Source organism: Phacochoerus africanus, chromosome 5 (assembly GCF_016906955.1).
Source record: "Phacochoerus africanus isolate WHEZ1 chromosome 5, ROS_Pafr_v1, whole genome shotgun sequence".
NCBI classification, from domain to species: Eukaryota; Metazoa; Chordata; class Mammalia; order Artiodactyla; family Suidae; genus Phacochoerus; species Phacochoerus africanus.
Window position 1 is genome coordinate 91,348,748 of NC_062548.1, and position 17,518 is coordinate 91,366,265.

The 17,518-nt window shown below is 36.7% G+C and overlaps 1 protein-coding gene across 1 annotated transcript in view; it reads right to left on the reverse strand.

Moving 5' to 3' along the window:
* The window catches only part of C5H2orf73 (chromosome 5 C2orf73 homolog), a 34,372-nt gene that overhangs the window by 4,467 nt on the left and 12,387 nt on the right, over positions 1-17,518 (reverse strand). Inside the window, exon 3 of the mRNA XM_047779222.1 lies at positions 11,339-11,492. Within this exon, the coding sequence (XP_047635178.1) occupies positions 11,339-11,492 (154 nt within the window). The remainder of the gene's footprint in view (positions 1-11,338; positions 11,493-17,518) is intronic.

Here is a 17,518-nt window from a genome sequence, read left to right on the forward strand (position 1 = left end):
AAAGGGGAAATGAATGGAGCTGCGACTAAAGGAATGGTCTCAAATAGCGACAACAAATAGAAATGGTCAAAACTGATTTTGTGGGGCCTGACACGCTTCAGCCTAACCTGCATTTTCTTTCCTTAAATTCCCTGGGAGGCACAAAGACAGACCCTGGTCTCTAGCCTTTGCCCACACAGGGCTGATAATTCCCCTTGGGGAACATGACTTAGATAAACTAGGGAGACAGTGTTAAAGAAAGACAGCAAACTTAAAGTATATGCTATGTACCGTAGAATTTTTAGAACCTATGCACCAAGGATAAAATAAACATGGCAAATATCCTCAAAGTCATAGAAGGTGTTATTAATAGAGAATAAGAATAAGGGGTCATAAATAATCATCACATAAAATGTTGGAAATGAAAAAATATAATAGTTGAAATAAAAGAGATGAGATAACAAGATTTATGAACTAGAAAATTAGACTGAGAAGCTCTCCCAGAAGACAGCCAGAAAGGATAAAGACATAAAAATATAGAAAAGCTACAAGACATGGATGATACAAATACCAACACTAGAATTCAGGAAACCTAGAAGAAATAAAGAAAAGGAGCTGTATAAAGAAATGAGATGATAAATATTTAAGAATTAAAGAAAGCCCAAAGACCTCAGATTGAAAGGGCTCACAGATTATCAAACAGGTAGCAGGGCCATTAATAAGATGAGACATGTGAGACCCATGGAATGCAAAAATGTAAGGAGGCACGTGCATGATCCTGGGAGAGGTCCCTCTTTACCTTACACAACTTACACCTCTCACTTGCTTCACTCTCTTCCCAATCCTGTATGGTAAATAAGAAAAAACTCATACTTTAAGATACTGTATAGAGAAATTTAAGGTCATCTGAGACAAAATATATACTAAATGTTTTCAAAGAGGAGAAATAGATTACCTACAAAGGAGTAAGAAGCAGATTTATATCAAATTTCACAGTAACAACATTGGAAACATGATGACTGATTTTTTTGTAATATTAAAGTGAAAAACATTTAAGTTTGGAATTATTATATCCAATAAAACTGTCATTTCACTATAAAGCCAAAAAAAAAAAAATCGAAGGCAAGGAAGGCCTGAGAATGTTTTCCGATAAAACAGACTGTTTCAAAAAATTCCTAGAGGAATATTTCTTTTCTTTTTCTTTTTTTTTTTTTTTTTTTTGCTTTTTAGGGCCATGCTAGTGGCATATGGAGATTCCCAGGCTTGGGGTCGAATTGGAGCTACAGCTGCCAGCCTACACCACAGCCATAGCAAGGCCAGATCTGAGCCATGTCTGCGACCTACACCATAGCTAACAGCAACACCAGATCCTTAACCCACTGAGTGAGGCTAGGGATCAAACCCACAACCTCATGGTTCCTAGTTGGATTCATTTCTGCTGTGCTATGACAGGAACTCCCCCTAGAGGAAGATTTCAAATAAGAATAGAAATAAATCAAGGAGTGTATCTAAGGTACACAGAAGAAGATAAAATTTTTTGTTGCCTTAAAAAGACAAAAACTAAGGAAAAGAAAAATTATTACACCCATAATTACTCACAACTAAAATTATACTGTTTAACATATTAATGGAGAGTCTGGTGAATATTGTACAAGATGAAAAAAGTAGTATAATGATTGTAAAGGAAAAGAAAAAAACTGTTATTATTTTCAGATAACATAATTACCTGAATAGAAAAAACACTAGAATTGATAAATAATAATAGGGTGTGGCAAGGCAAGCAGATACTTTTACTACTTTGTTATAGTAAAAACAACCTACTAGAAAACAAAATGAAAAATAAAGATACAGTCCCTATAGGAATACAACTATACAGTATAACATTTCTAGAAATTAGCTAAGACTTCATAAGACCTCTACAGAGAAAAAATTTTAGCTCCCTTAAAAGATAAAAATAGAGCTGAATAGACTTTCCATTCTCTTAGGATGGATAGTGTGTTACTATAAAGGTGAAATTTTTTCCTGAATTAATCTATAATTTCAGCACAGCCCAATCAAAATTCTAGCTGGATATTTTGACAAATGTCCTAAATTCCAAAGTTGAAATGGAAAAGTAAAGGTCCATAAATAGAGAGGTTACCTGTGAAAAAGAAGAGCAAAGAATGGGGAATCTTCCTATTAGATAGTAAGACAAGCTAAAAATATACATAATATTTTAATAATGATTCAAGGACTGAGAATTAAGAAGCATAGCAGAGAGTTCAGTGACAGACATTTATATAGGGAACCCCAACATAAAATTAAAGAGGTCCCACAAGCCACTGAGGAAAGTGTAGATTGTTTAGTAGATGGTAGATGGTATCCAGAAAACCTGTTCACTCCATGGAAAAAAACGGAATAGTTTTCTTATTTAACACTGCATATAAAGGTGGGCTCTAGGATTAAAGATGGAATTATGGAAGGTAAAATGATAAAATCAAGAGAAGAAAATACAGGAAAATACCTTTGTGACCTAAGGGTAAGAAAACTCATCATAAACACCCAATGTACAAACCATAAGTGAAAACTTGATAAACTTGATTTATATCAAAATTAGGATTTCTGTTCTATGAACAACATCATGGGCAAAGTTAATAGAGAGATGGTAGGTTGGGAAAAAATACAACATGTAAACTACAAGAGATAGGACATCAGTAGGAATGCTTCTCTATAAAAGTAATGAGAATATTGGCAAAAATAAGCAAAATCAACTTTTTCAGAACTCTGGAAATTAACCAAAGGCTTACAAATTAGAAGCATTTATTCAGGAAAATAGTTTAGTCTCTAATAAAAGCAGGTCTTTAACTGGCCCACTTTTCATGTCCTTCTCCCTACCTCTGCATATGTCTTGGAAATAGCCCTGAATTTATGGTGAAAATCAGCAAGAAGCTTAGTAGCCACAGGAAAGAACCACTGGGTTTGGAACTTCCCAGAAAACCAACTCAAAGAATTATTTTTTAACCTGGCTGGCATTTCTCTGGAAACCCCTTTCAGAGGGCTTGTCTTTATAGACATGACCTCAATGTCTCTTATTGTTAATAGCCTTTTCCCCAGAGGCATTTGTCAAAAACAATCAAGGGCAATTGTTTAACAGTGCAGCTGTCCTTAATGGCAATAACAGTTGGGGCAAACAAGGATCTGCTGCAAACTAGAAACATATATACTTCCCACCTGCTTAAAATCCAATGCCAGCAACTTTCCACACATGAAACTATCCTTGGACAATGCAATTCACATCCCCTTACTGTAAAGAAAACTTAAAGTATGATGAATTTAAGTTACCAAATTGATGTTTTAGTAAAAGAACTGCATAGAGCAAAAATCTTTATCATTATTAAAAGCCCTCTGTAATGATCACAAAAATACCTAGCCATTAATGAGATTTAATACAAATAGTATATTGCACAATTTTTCCTATGGGGTAATAAGTAACGATTGGTCACAGAGTAACTTTTTTTCAGAACAAATACTTTAATACTTTACTAATATTCAAAACCAGTATTCTACCAGCCAAAACACTTCTAAAAGTGAATCTTTTCACTTTGGGAAGGTTTGGGATTAAATATAGAGCTGACAAAGCAAACACGTTTAATTATATAATTAGTTATATAATATACTGTGTCAGAAGAAAATATGATCTGACAGTTTGCTGGTATTGACAATTTTAGGGAGATATAATTAAGTTTATAAACCATATTAAAATGTTTGATATGTTTGCATTTACTATATTTATAGGTTTAATTTGTTAGATTTATAAGAATCCTTTATTTGGCAGAGTTTAGATTGTCAAAGTTCTCCACTTTCCCTGTTAAGTATTTAAAGTGTTTAAGAAGAAAACAGAATATAATTAAACAACAAACTTGCAGTTTAAAATATTAATAAAAAATAATAAAATAAACTATTAATAGAATTTAATTGACTTATTTGTAAATGAATCATTAAGGAGTATTTCATTTGTTCAACCTGAGATAATTAAATATCAAAGAACAAGTGAAAGTTACTATTTTAATGGTATACAATATTTTAAAAGTAAAGGCTTAAAGAAATATTTTAAAATTTATAATATTAAAACTAGAATATTAATTTAAATCACATATAACTATAAATAACTTTCTGTATACAAAGACCCTCTTAGGACATGAAAAATCTTTTACTAAAGATCAACAACTGGACTATATGCAGACTTGATATAACAATAGAATCCTGATGACAATGGAATATCTTTCTAGTATCAAATGTATGTAACCATGAATCTAGAATTCTGTACCCAGCTGTACTTTCCTTCATTAAAAAGTAAGGGCAATTTAAAGACATTTTCAGAAAAAGGTGAAGAGTTGGCCATTCCTAAACTCTCATGGAAAGAACTATTTAAAGTCATTAAGATAATCTGTTACATTGGTGGCCCTACAGAGTCAGGCCTCTCAGTATTCATATCCTTGTACAGTCCCCTGGTGAATATGAACTGGCCTTGTGATCAGCCTCAACCAATAGGATGTGGCAGAAGTAACACTGTGCCAGTTCCAGGCTTAAACCTTAAGAAAGATTTACAAGTTCTGTTTTTGCATTCTTGGAAGGCCTAAGCTGCCATGTAAGAAGTCCATCTACTTTGCTGGAGAAAGCACATATACAGACCATGGAGCATAACAGGCCCAATCATTCCAGCACCCTAAATGAGGCCTGTCCTTGTATGACCTGCTATAAATTTCAGCCACTCAAGTGCTCACCAGCAAGACCAGTCAAAGAACTGCCCAGTTGAGCTCAGTCCAGATTGCAGAATCATGAGCAAATAAAATTTTTGTTGTTTTAAGCAACTAAGTTTTGTAGAGGCTTGTTATGCAGATTAACAAACAAATACTTCTGAAGGAAGTCAATTAAATCAATTAAAACGGATCATCTTTTATACAGTGACCTAGAACCTCTCAGAATCTTAAAAATAATAACAGAAGGTTTCATGGGCACTAATAATGGGATATGAAAAGAATTCTGGACTATTATAGAAAGAAATTCTTTAGCCAGAAATTATACCTGTTAAAAGCAGACATAACTTTCATGTTCATTTATGCAAATATAAGAGATTTTTAAAAGAAGCCCATAATAGTGGACATCATCTAAGTGGGAAAACATCAAAGAAGATATTCAAGTTCTTAGTGGTTACTCAAGAATTCAAATTGGACCCAAAAGAATTACTTAAAAGAAGCTTTGTTAGATGAGGCTTACAAAAAATAAGGCAAAGTCTATAAAGAATGTTTGAAATCCACTCTCTGTTTCTTGGAAACTTGATCTAATTAAAGCAGGAATTTTCTAAACAAGGATACACCAAACAAGTTGGTGTCTGGCCATCTATATTTTATCAACAAAACACACAACTTGCTCCTCATACTGATGGGAACGCAGCAGATTTTACTTCAAGAAATTTTCTTAACTTTTCATTTGTATCTCCTTAAAAAACATTCATCACTATTATTTTTCTATTAGAAACCTCATTCTTCTAAATAATATTTATTTTCATCTTCTATGAAAAGATTTTTAATCTAAAAGTAATAGTACAGATTTTCAAAATACAGTGGGAAAAAAAAGAAGCCTAACATAACTATAGCAAGAAATCATTGTTGTTACACCCTGGTATAAAAGAAGCACCACAAACTAAAACCTACTTTAAAAAATAATAGCACTGTATCTGAATTTGCAATTGGAAAGAACATTAAAATATTGAATAGTTGATAAATAGCCAAAGTTTCACTGAAATATGAAGAATTCCCTCACAAATTAGATCAGCTTTTCCAATTTATAAAGTTTTATTATATAAAACCAAAAGTGAACACTTATTCTTACAGGGACTCAGATATGATGGAGCATAGCCATTTGTTGAACTGACCATGGATGGTAGCCAGGAAATTGTGTGGTGGTCAAGACATAAAGGGCACTTTCATTATCGGTACAAGATGACATAGCTGAAATGCCAAAAACCAGGCGTAATTAAGTGGGCTGATGGAACAGAATGACTATGAGATGACTTTTGTTATTAATGAATGTTTATATACACATTTTCTTTGTCTATATGCATATATATATATACACACACACACACACATTAAAAACCTGGCCTACACAGACGAGTTTATATCCATATTTTAAAATTTACATAAAATATTTTCTTTTAAAAATCTTTCTCATCTAATAGTGAAGCACCATTTAAATATGAATAAATTGTAGGCCTATACTGCAGTGTGTATATTTATGTTATGACTTTAAAATGAATAATCTATTGAATAAAACATAATTATCATTAAACTAATTGATAAATATTTGTTGAGTCTAGGTATTGTGGTAGGACCTGGAATATAATAATGATCTTGGCAATGAAAAATATCAATAAAAGAACAGAGAGAGAAAGAGGAAGAAGGAGGGGGAGAAAGGAGGAGGAAGAGGGGGAAAGGAAGGAGGGACAGAAGGGGAAGGAGAAAAGGAGACCTCCAGGCCAGGTTCCCAAAGCTAGATTCCAATCAGCAACTAACTTAGTACAATGCAATAATCAATAATACTAGTTCCTTGGTAGCCTAGCATTGGGGATTCTGTGTTGTCAGTGCTGTGGCTCGGTTGGATCCCTGGCCTGGGCAATTTACATGTTATTTATTTCTCATGACAATCTTGCAAAACAAGAATTATTATTCCCACTTCATAAACTGAGTAAAACAAGATGATGAAATTGAAATCATGGGCCTAGAATCAAACAACTCTATGTGCTGAACCAATATTAAAATTCCAGGGGGAGTTAGTGTTGATGGTGATTTCCAGTTAAACATTGCAAATTCAACATGTATATTTACCCAAATTCCCTCCCCAAACTCTAGTACAATGACAGTAAAGAAATTAAAAGGGCTTAAAGCCTTAAGAGGAAAAAAAAAAAAAGAGGACTAAATGTGAGCAAAGATAGTAACAAATTTGAAAGCTGGAAAGCAGATGAGTAAGTGGCAACTGACTTGAGTAGAGCCCAGAAAACTGGAAGCTAAGTGCTTGAGGAGGGGGAGGTGGGGTGAAAATCAAGCCAATTCATGCCACGGCATTCCAGTAAAGGGAATTGGAGGCAGCTGATGCCTCTGAGTCAGGGAACAGTTGAAACTGTGAACTGAAGATTTTCTGTCCCCAACTCCAGGCAGAAGCTTGGAGGATTCCTCTATGGGAAAATTGACAAATCTACAGATGCTGATTTGGGGGGCTCCCTTATGAAATTGCTGGGCCCTGCCTGATCACCCAGAACAAAGCCTCTTTCTCTGTCTCTTCCACCACATCCCGTATCAAACTAGAGAAGAAACAACTGCTCCTTATGAGAAACTACAGGCCTGATTGGTTAACAAAAAAATCAGTTAAAGCAAAGAAGCATAGAAAATTACATATAGCATACTTATTTTGCTTTTAACTAGTTCATTCACCAAATTTTTATCAGGGTGCCAAGGCATTTTCTCGGAGGAAGTGTCTGTTGGTTGGAATTCTACTTTGTATTTCTTGCACAAACACACCCTAATGCATCCCTTTCAGTTTCTGTTTCTTTAACAGAGAATGGAAACTTAAAAATGCGTCTGAAGGAAAATGAGTACAAAGTCCTTTAAGATTTAAAAAAATTCACTCCAGCTCCTCTTTCACAGTTATTTTACCCACACTTAATTAGCATTTTTAAAGTTAGTGATTGACCTTTTAGCAAGTCTTTCTAAAGTATTCGACTTTGAACGTTTTATAGAAGCAACTGCTTTTTTATGCTCAGATTTAATTTATTAGACTATGTAATTAAGTTACAGAAATATAAAAATAAGTACCTAAATTGGTTCTGAAACAAGCATGACTTTCAAAGAGTATTCTCTACCTCCTGGGGCTGAGTTATATGCCGTTTGTCTAAATCTCCACAACATGACGTCAGGAGCAATAGGAAATAAAGTAGGTAGATTTGGCAGGTCAAATAGGACCATGTAGGCCATGACAAAGAATTTGAAATTTATCCTACAAATAATGACAAATAACTGGAGGCTCTAAAGGAGGAGAGTGATATCATTAATCAGTCCTCTGATTATGGTGTGGAAAACTTTATGGAAGAGAAAGAAAGGACGTGGGAAAATAGTGGCTGTACTACATTGGCAAGATGATTTGCTGATGGAATGGATATAGAGGGAGTTTTTGAATGACTTCAAGGTTATTGAAACTTGAGTATCTGGGAGAATAGAAATGACATTTATTGAGATGGGGGAATAGATTTGAAGGGGGGAGAATGAAATGTACTGTTCTAGCCAGGTTAAACCTGAAAAGGAAATTAGTTACCCCCAAAGAGACGATAAGTAGTTGCTTGGATATGTAAACTTGATGCTCGGTGAAGAGGCCAGGGCTAGGGAGAGAAATTGGTTCTTGTATTAGTTCCTTTGACTGATCTTAATCTTCTACTCTGTGTTTCATCTATTTTGGGTAGTATCTCTTGAGGACTCATATGTTAAACAATGATGTTAGCACCCTTCTCCTCTGCTACTCCCCATCTTCTGTCAACTGTATATTTTTCTTAAGACCCACATAATTCTGATCTGTAATCATATTTAAATTTTTATGTTGTGTCTATAGAATGATGCTAAATTCGAAAACTACTAAATAGCATTATAATATAATTACATGAATTTGTTCCCTTAGGGGCCAAATATTTTGCTAAGTCTAGATCTATTTCTCAGTAGGTCCAATGCTCAGTGCCACTTGGGAAAAAAAAAAAAGGGTTCTAGGGTTCATGTCAAAATAAATCCTCTCCTCTAGGTTAGAAACGGTTTCTCTTGAGAACTTTGAAGACATTAATTCCATTGTGCTCGTCCATACTGCTTGATTCCATATTCTTATTTCTTAGATGGTGACTTGTTTTTCTTTTAATGGAAACTTTTAGAATCTTCTCTTTATAATTGTTTTGCAATTTCGTAATGACGTATAAGCATGTACCTTTTTTCCCTTCATACTTTGAAGCACTCAGTAGACCATTTCAATGGCTCCCTTTTATGTTGGAAATCTTTCTTCTTATTATTATTCTGGAGGCCGTGTAGACTACTGGTTATTTTTATAGGTACTAGAGTCAGACTTAGTTCAAACACCAATTACTTGCTGTGTAGCTTTGGGCAAATTAAACTCTGCACTTGCTTTCTTATCTGAAAAATGAGACTATTAAAAGTATTACCACACTAGTATATTCTACAGGGTTGGTGTGAAAGTTGAGTGAGTAAACATTTAGAAAGTTTTACAGGAGTTCCCTTTGTGGCTCAGCAGTTAACAAACCCAACTAGGATCCATGAGGATACAGGTTAAATCCCTGGCCTGCTCAGTGAGTAAGGATCTGGTATTGCCGTGAGCTGTGGTATAGGTCACAGATGCGGCTCAGATCCCGTGTTGCTGTAGCTGTGGTGTAGGCCTGTGGCTGTAGCCCTGATTTGACCCTTAGCCTGGGAACTATGCCGGTGATGGTCCTAAAAAGAAAAGAAAAGAAAGTTTTACAAAGCGCTTGTAAAAGTTTAATGTATGTTTTATGATGATAATTATCTCATCTTCATCTGTACTCTTTTCTGGAGCTCCAGAAAAGTGGGGCATCCCAGACTGATTCCCCATTCTATTCGCTCATATTTTCTAAGTTTTTGTTGTTATTGTTCTCTTATGCTGTGATATTTTCTTAACTTTATCCTCCAAAAAAAAAAAAAACAACAAAAAACTTTGGCATAATTCTAATCTTTAGTTGTCCATTCATAAATTAAGAATAGGATAGGAGGCCAATTTGAAATGCTAAAGTGACTACTGTGGTAGTTGATATCTAGCTGGAAAAGTGGGCTCTAGCAATTTTAATGTTAGCAATGGGTAGAGTGCTCATGACTGGAGCAGTTATTTAAGAGACAGACTTTCAAGTATCTCTCTGATTCTCCCCTTCCTCTTTTTGTTCTGCTATATCTGCTAAGCCTACAAATTCTTAGTTTTTTGTTTTTCCGCAGGCAGACTGGTTCTTCTTTGCTGCATCTCCTTCTATACATTCTAAGCTGTTGCGTCTTTGCTCTCTTTCATCCATCAACAGACTTCCGTTCCTTCCCACATTCCAGAAAGGTCTTCCTCCCATTGTTTCCAACTTTATGGGCTGATTGCTTTGCTGTCATTTAATAGGGTCTTGAGGGGCAGGAGATTTAGATATGTGTGCCCAGTCCGGCATCTTGAAACAGAAGATGCTACTTTTCTCAAGAAGAGGTAGATTATCTAATATTTAGTTCTCTGTACTTACCACCATTGAGGTGGAAATCATATTAAATATGACCATTTTCAAATGTCCTGACCTTTGGTCTAGCTGCCTTTGGTATCCTTAACTAGACTGGCCAATCACAGAGGCCAGAAGGCTAAAACCAAGGGACTGTTGACCTTGATAAGTAATCCTATGCTGCCTACTGTCATGTTTAGAAAATTTGAGGTTTAGTTTATGAACTTTTGTATGGGGTGAGAACCAGAGGGGGTAGTCAATAAATACATTTTTGTTCGGACTTGATCCTGAACTTATTTTCTTGCTAAAAATCCTACTTTTGCAGTGGAGATGAGTAAGACATGGGTTCAGAAACAGATACAACTCGAAAAAATGTGAAAGACTTCAATTATTATAATGATATTTTAAGGTAAAACAAATTTAAGATCTCAAAATGTATTAAGAACGTATATAAGAATATTTCCCAAGTTATGTTCTGTGGGATACCAGTCATGTGAGATGGTCTGAAAAAGGATGAAGTTGTCGATATTGAAGAAACCCAGCATTCTTTATTCTTCTTCTCAGAAATACATTGTGCTTGCACTTAGAATAGGATTTTAAGAGTTCTGTAGTAAGGAAAGAAAGAAAAAACCCTCTAACTTTGTAAATTCAGTTTTTGCAAAACATTTGACCTCCTCTGTTTTTCTGAGCAGTATCTATAAATGTCATAAAAACTAGTGTCCCTCAAAGTGCATTTTGAGAAACATTATCCTATGGTGTTGCCCACTATTTTAACAGTTACAACTTTTAAAGTTCGCTGGCAATAATGAGCAGAATGCTACTAAATTTCTGCCTGGGAGTATCGTATTGTCAATGATCATTATAATTTTTATGTTATATCAAGCATGTTTGAAGCTATGTTGGTCCCCCAGGAGGGAACAAAGAATAAACTTGTCAAGGGCTGCATTTTCTGCATGTATATTTTCAACTCCTATAGAGGACAATTTTCTCAGGTAGTGCCGGCACATCTAATACATCTTAATTTGATAGCAGGAACTGGAGACAATGGAGAAGAGGTTTTACCAGTGCTGACCTTACCTATTCCATAAGAAGGCTTTTGCAACTTGCTATGTTTGACTGGTGAAACCAGTGGACATGCTGGTTTTTGAAAGTCGCTCCTTTGGGTGCTCTTAGTGTCATAAGGTGGTTGGAAGGGATTTTCTAGTCCTTTACCATGTGACCACCAGTCACCCTTCATGGAAAAAAAAATGGAAACACTAAATTATATACCGTAGGACATTTTCATGTGCTGCTTCATATCTATGAATGTCCAGTAATTTGATTCAACCACTTATTGGATTTTCTAGTACTAAAATAGAGTTCTAATATCTAAGAATAAATCCATTTCCACAAAGACAGTATTTCTTAAGAAGCACCTAAAAATGCATTATCATATATTATTAGCTAAAATAAAGCTGCTAGGCTCTTAAACTATCTTCTATCAACAGATGGAGTGGTAGAAGTCATTATGTTTCTATGTTTTGTACTATAATTTTAAAATGTATATATACACATACATGCATATGTGCATAGTTTTATATTTTTATACTTTTCATTATGGCAATACAAATAATGTATCTAAGGTCATACAATATCTAACATATGGATTTTAAAAGTTTTTAGTTCATGACCCACACTATGAAATACATTTTATGTCATGCAAGAAAACACACTGTATACATACATAAAACTAGAAATTTCACAAAAATAGTCTCCCTACATGCAGTGCACTTGGCTGTTTTTCCTATTCTATTTTATTGCTTTTCTCTTATGTTTCATTTCATAATAGTGGTTGCAGCCCACATTGACTTATAAGTTCCTAATGATTCAGTATGAAAAGCTTTGTTCTAAGCAGAAATATCTCTGATATTACTGAGTTTTTTTACAATAAAACTGGCCCTAAGGAGTTCCGGTTGTGGCTCAGCAGGTTAAGGACCCCACATTGTCTCTGTGAGGATGTGGGTTTGATCCCCGGCCTCCCAGTGGGTTAAGCATTCAGCATTGCCTCAAGCTATGGCATAGGTTGCAGATGTGGCTCAGATCTGGCGTTGCTATGGCTGTGTTGTAGGCTTCAGCTGCAGCTCTGATTCAACCCCTAGCCTAGGAACTTCTGCTGCAAGTGGAGCCATAAAAAGAAAAACAAATGAAAGCTTGTGCAAGAAATGAAGAACATACAAATTATTCCTTGGCATGTATGACAATTTGCTCTCTTAGATGTTCAGAAAGCAGCGAGTGGAATTGTTACTCACCTTAGTATTAACCAAAAAAAAAAAAAAATTTGTTACCTGGTTCATCAGGTAGAAGAGAACCTTGGGAGAAAAGCAACTGTGACACCTAAGAGTTCTTGTATATTATTAGAGAATAAAAGCAACCTTGTGTATATTCAAATACCTACCTGGAACTTGGAAAGAGATGGGCCTTTTAAAAAATCAACGATGCATAGTCAGAGACTTTAAAGTATGATCCAAGGGGGATAAACATAAGAGTCTAATAAGTTAGATTCTGACAATTGAAGCTACATTGATATAAAAAGAAGGTGGCATCTAAAGAAATCTATGTGGCTGCACATGGAGTCAGTTTTCAAATGAACTTGGTTTCTAAAGACACAGGTATGTATAAAAGAAATGTACGATATTAAACTCAAAAAGAATTTAATGAAGTCTTTTCAGGAGATTGTCAAGATGCTTAGAGAGAAGAAATCCATGAAATATACCAAATGCAGCAAAAATAGGATATCCTGAGGGAAAATATTCTTCTGTAGCAAGAAATCAAGGAAAGGCTTAGAGTTTGGGGAATTTGGGGAAGGGTACACTGTTTAGACCTGAAAATCAGAGCTATTCAACTTTAGGTTCTTTGTTTTTTTGTTTTTGTTTTTGTTTTGTCTTTTTGCTTGTTCTAGGGCTGCTCCCATGGCATGTGGAGGTTCCCAGGCTAGGGGTTGAATAGGAGCTGTAGCCGCCGGCCTACACCAGAGCCACAGTGACGCGGGATCCGAGCTGCATCTGCGACCTACACCACAGCTCACGGCAACACCGGATCCTTGACCCACTGAACAAGGCCAGGGATCAAACCCACAACCTCATGGTTCCTAGTTGGATTCATTAACCACTGTGCCACGACGGAAACTCCCAACTTTAGGTTCTTGGTTAAGGGAAAACATCTTCAAACTGAAAAAGATGGGAGGAACATGGACCAAAGAGGGCACTAAATCCTGAATAGTTGAAGACAGAGTTAGACCTCACTTCTCAAATGGACATGAGGGCTGGTTTCTAGGCCAATGACAACCTATAACTGGGGGTAAAAATAAATAATAATTCGGAGTTCCCTGGTAGCTCAATGGGTTGAAGATCCAGCATTGTCACTGTTGTGGCTCAGGTCACTGAAAAAAAAAAATTACTTTGCAGAGATCAAAGAAAGGTAGTAATTGGGAAATTTTGAAGAATAGGAGAGCAATGAGGTAATGCCTCACTTTTCAGAATGGGTTAAAAGGTGAATTGCAGAAATTAAGTCTATTTGATGTAGATCCTAGGAATTCTAGAACAGATCACTACACAGATGGTGTCTTCTCACTCTCTGGCTCAAAATAGTCATGTCTTACTGTCGTCAGAGCCTGCTTCTTGCAGCTCTTCTCTACTCTGTGATTACAGTGCCCCAGGTCTAGGCCTTCTCTCATTTATTCTCGTCACAATTCCGCAAGGTCCACCCACTCTACAGAGAGGACACTGCTGGGAGTTGAGATCACTTCCTAAGGTCTGCCACTCTCAGAGCTGCCCCAATTCGGTGCCCCATCTGTATGTGCCTCTAACCTTCGTGCTCCACTGCTATAGCAAATCTGCTGTGGAAGGCAAAGCCAGATGAACACAAACATTATTTCAAAAGTAAAAATGAATAGGATCTAAGGATACTGAGAAAGATCCTCTCCATTACAGTTTTAAGGAATACAGTTTATATTATCTTCTTTTGTTGATCAGAAACTTATTTCACTAACAGCCAAGTTATGGGAAGTTACTAGAATAAGTGAACCAGTATGTCTGGTAGACTTCAATTTTTTTCTTAAGAATGCAGTAAAAAAACAAAAAACAAAAAAACTACCCTTAAAACAGAGATTATTCACCTTTCAAGAAGACTTTGAATGTAGAATTTTACCAAAATGGTCTCTCTGGTTTCCCAAGTACATGGAAATGAGCAATTTTTCCTGAAGTGTGGTTGATGACATTAAGATCTCTATAGTTGGTGAGTGTCCTGATTAGTGTTGTGAATTGGATAAATTGTTCACTTCAGTAGAATTAAATCCTATGGTTCAAAAAATGTTGTTTTTATCTTTCCTATTTCTGGATAGTCTGTCCTGTGCCTGAAAAGTCTGGCTCCTTCCTGGAAGTGTGAGTATGTATACCCCATGCACACATGCATGCCTTTTAGAGCCAAACATTTGCTCAGAGAGGTTATAGGATTAAAGATAAAGGTAGTAGCTTATATTTTCTTATTCACCTCACACTGAAGGGAAAGATTGAAGAATAAAAATTTACCACTCTGCATACCATAATTTACACTGGATTTTGAGAGGTTAGTGTGGGGTTATGATGAAATAAACCAAACTTGGAAAAGTCTTCTATGTGATTGCTTTGTCTAGGTTTTCTTGGGGGGTGGGGGCAGACCACATCTTTCAGATTGTGGAGAGGCTTCTGCCTAAAGAGAGAGTTGTTCCCAAAACTTTGGACCCAGAGAGAGGATGAAGTCCTCCCTTCCAGTGCAAGGCCTATCTCTTCTTGCCCCAGGAGGACTGTCACTGGGGCTCCATAGTAGAGAGGTGCCTGGAGAGTCCTGATGCCAAGGCTCCCTGTAACCTTGGCTGCTGGAAGGCCTAAAAGCCATTGTGCTGTGGGCACTTAGCCACATTTGAAATGACTGTGAGACAGTCTCTCTGTTATTCTTCTGTCAGCCCTATGCCTTCAGAACTGCATCATTAAACATAACTTACTTCCATTCTTTGGGGAATTAAGGGAGAATCCTAGGGGGGGGGAATGTAATAAAAACAAGAGGAGTATCCTGGAAATATCAGTTAAGAGAACATAAGAGGTGGTAAAGCCAGCTCCACAGATGCCTGGCTGAGACGACTGCTGGTGTTGGTGACCTGTGGAACGTAAAATTATACCTCAGGGATTCCTAGGCAACTATGGGTTTTTGACACCACTTTACACATAATCATCTATTTTAGTAGAGATCAGTGGCTTGAAAAAAATTTGGTGTTATCGCAAACACTAGAGGTACACTGCATTTGTGTTTCCCTCTATCTTGCAGTGGATACCAGAAGAAATGCTGAAAAAAAAACCCTCATTTTAAACAATTCATAATGTCTCCAATAACAGTTATACCTGAATTGTGTTCTGTGGAACTCTAGGTCTGCAGTGTACTAATGGGTGTTATACAAAATAAATTTCCATATTTAAATAAATTTGAGAAATACTGAGATATGCAAGTTCATCACAGGATTTCTCAGAACCCCTATCTAGTGAGATGAATTGTGAACCTCTGAGAAGACTGTAGACAGCTTTTCAGAGTTTCTGTTGTGTGGCTCAGCAGGTTAAGGACATAATGCCTCTGTGAGGAAGCAGGTTTGATCCCTGGCCTCGCTCAGTGGGTTAAGGATCCAGCACAAGCTGCAGTATAAGTCACAGACATGGCTCAGATCTGGTGTTGCTGTGGTGTAAGCCAGCAGCTGCAGCTTCAATTTGACCCCTTGTCTGGAAACTTCCATGTGCTATAGGAGCAGCCATTAAAAAAAAATAGCTTTTCTAAAATAAATTTGATTTCGGAACTTTATTTTATTGAGCACATAAGCAAGGGCTAGTGCTCCGAAAAACACACTTTGGAAAATACTGACCTACTATAATTTTTTTAAAATATCAATATTTACCAATATTTTAAAATAGAAGAAAACCAAATTAGTTTTCATTGGAAATGACAAAGCTAAAAGCTCCTTATTAGTTTTTCTAGCACCACCACTGTTATGTCCCTATGTAGAACTGTAGAACTGAGTAATTCATTTATAAATCTTGTAAATAAATGAAGTCAACCAATCTAAAGATATTATCTTAGCAAAATACTTAATAGATATACGTCACTTGAACTATTAATGCACTTTATTTTCTTTACCCTTATGTTAAGGCCAGTATAACTATAAACCAGTCAATTTTTTTTAAAACCAAGCTAACCTTTAAAAAGAAAACCATCATCTTAAATGAAAGAACCAAGTTTACAAACATGTGAAATAGGCAGTCTTTATTATTCCTCAGGTACTTGGAAATGAGTACATTTAAGGGTTCTTATTGTTGTTGGTGGTGGTGGGTTTTGTTTTTTAAATATGAACATTCCCAAGATGGGATTAAGATGGTGGAATAGAAGGACTGAAGCTCAACTTCTCTCATAAAAACAACAAAATTACAACCAAATGCTGAGCAACCTTCAACCAAATGGACTCAAAACTTTGAAGAAGATATCCTACTCCAGAAGACAAAGAGGAGACCACACCAAGAGGCAGGAGGAGCAATTATGTGATATAAGCAACTCCATACCTCCTGGGTGGGAAGCCCCACAGACTGGAAAGTAACTGGTTCACAGAGACTCACCTACATGAGTGAGAGTTCTGAGCTCCACATCAAACTCCCATGCGTGGGGATCTGGCACTGGGAGAAAGAGCCCTGGAGCATCTGGCATTGAAGGCCAGTGGGGCTTGTGCACAGGAGCTTCACGGGACTGGGGGAGATGGAGACCCCATTTTTAAAAGGCACACACAGATTTCACATGCACTGGGTCCCAAGGCAAAGCAAAGTTTCCATAGGAATCTGGGTCAAATCTGACTGCAATTCTTGGAGGACCTCCTGGGAAAACAGGGGTGAATGTGACTTGTGGTGGGGGAAGGTCATTGGAAGCAAAGCTCTTGGGAATATTCATCAGCCGTGCCTTTCTCTGGAGGTGGCCATTTTGGGACTATCTGACCCCACCCATCAGTGCTGAGAAGACCCAGACCAAACAACAATCCAGGTGGGATCACAGCCCCACCCACCAGTAAAGACCCCCTGCCCCAGGCACACAGCCACCTCTAATCTCACCCCGAGACAAAGTCCCACCCATCAGAAGGATAGGAATCAGCCCCACCAACCAGTGGGAAGGCACCAGTCCCTCCCATCAGGAAGCCTACAGCAAGCCCCCCCATACCAA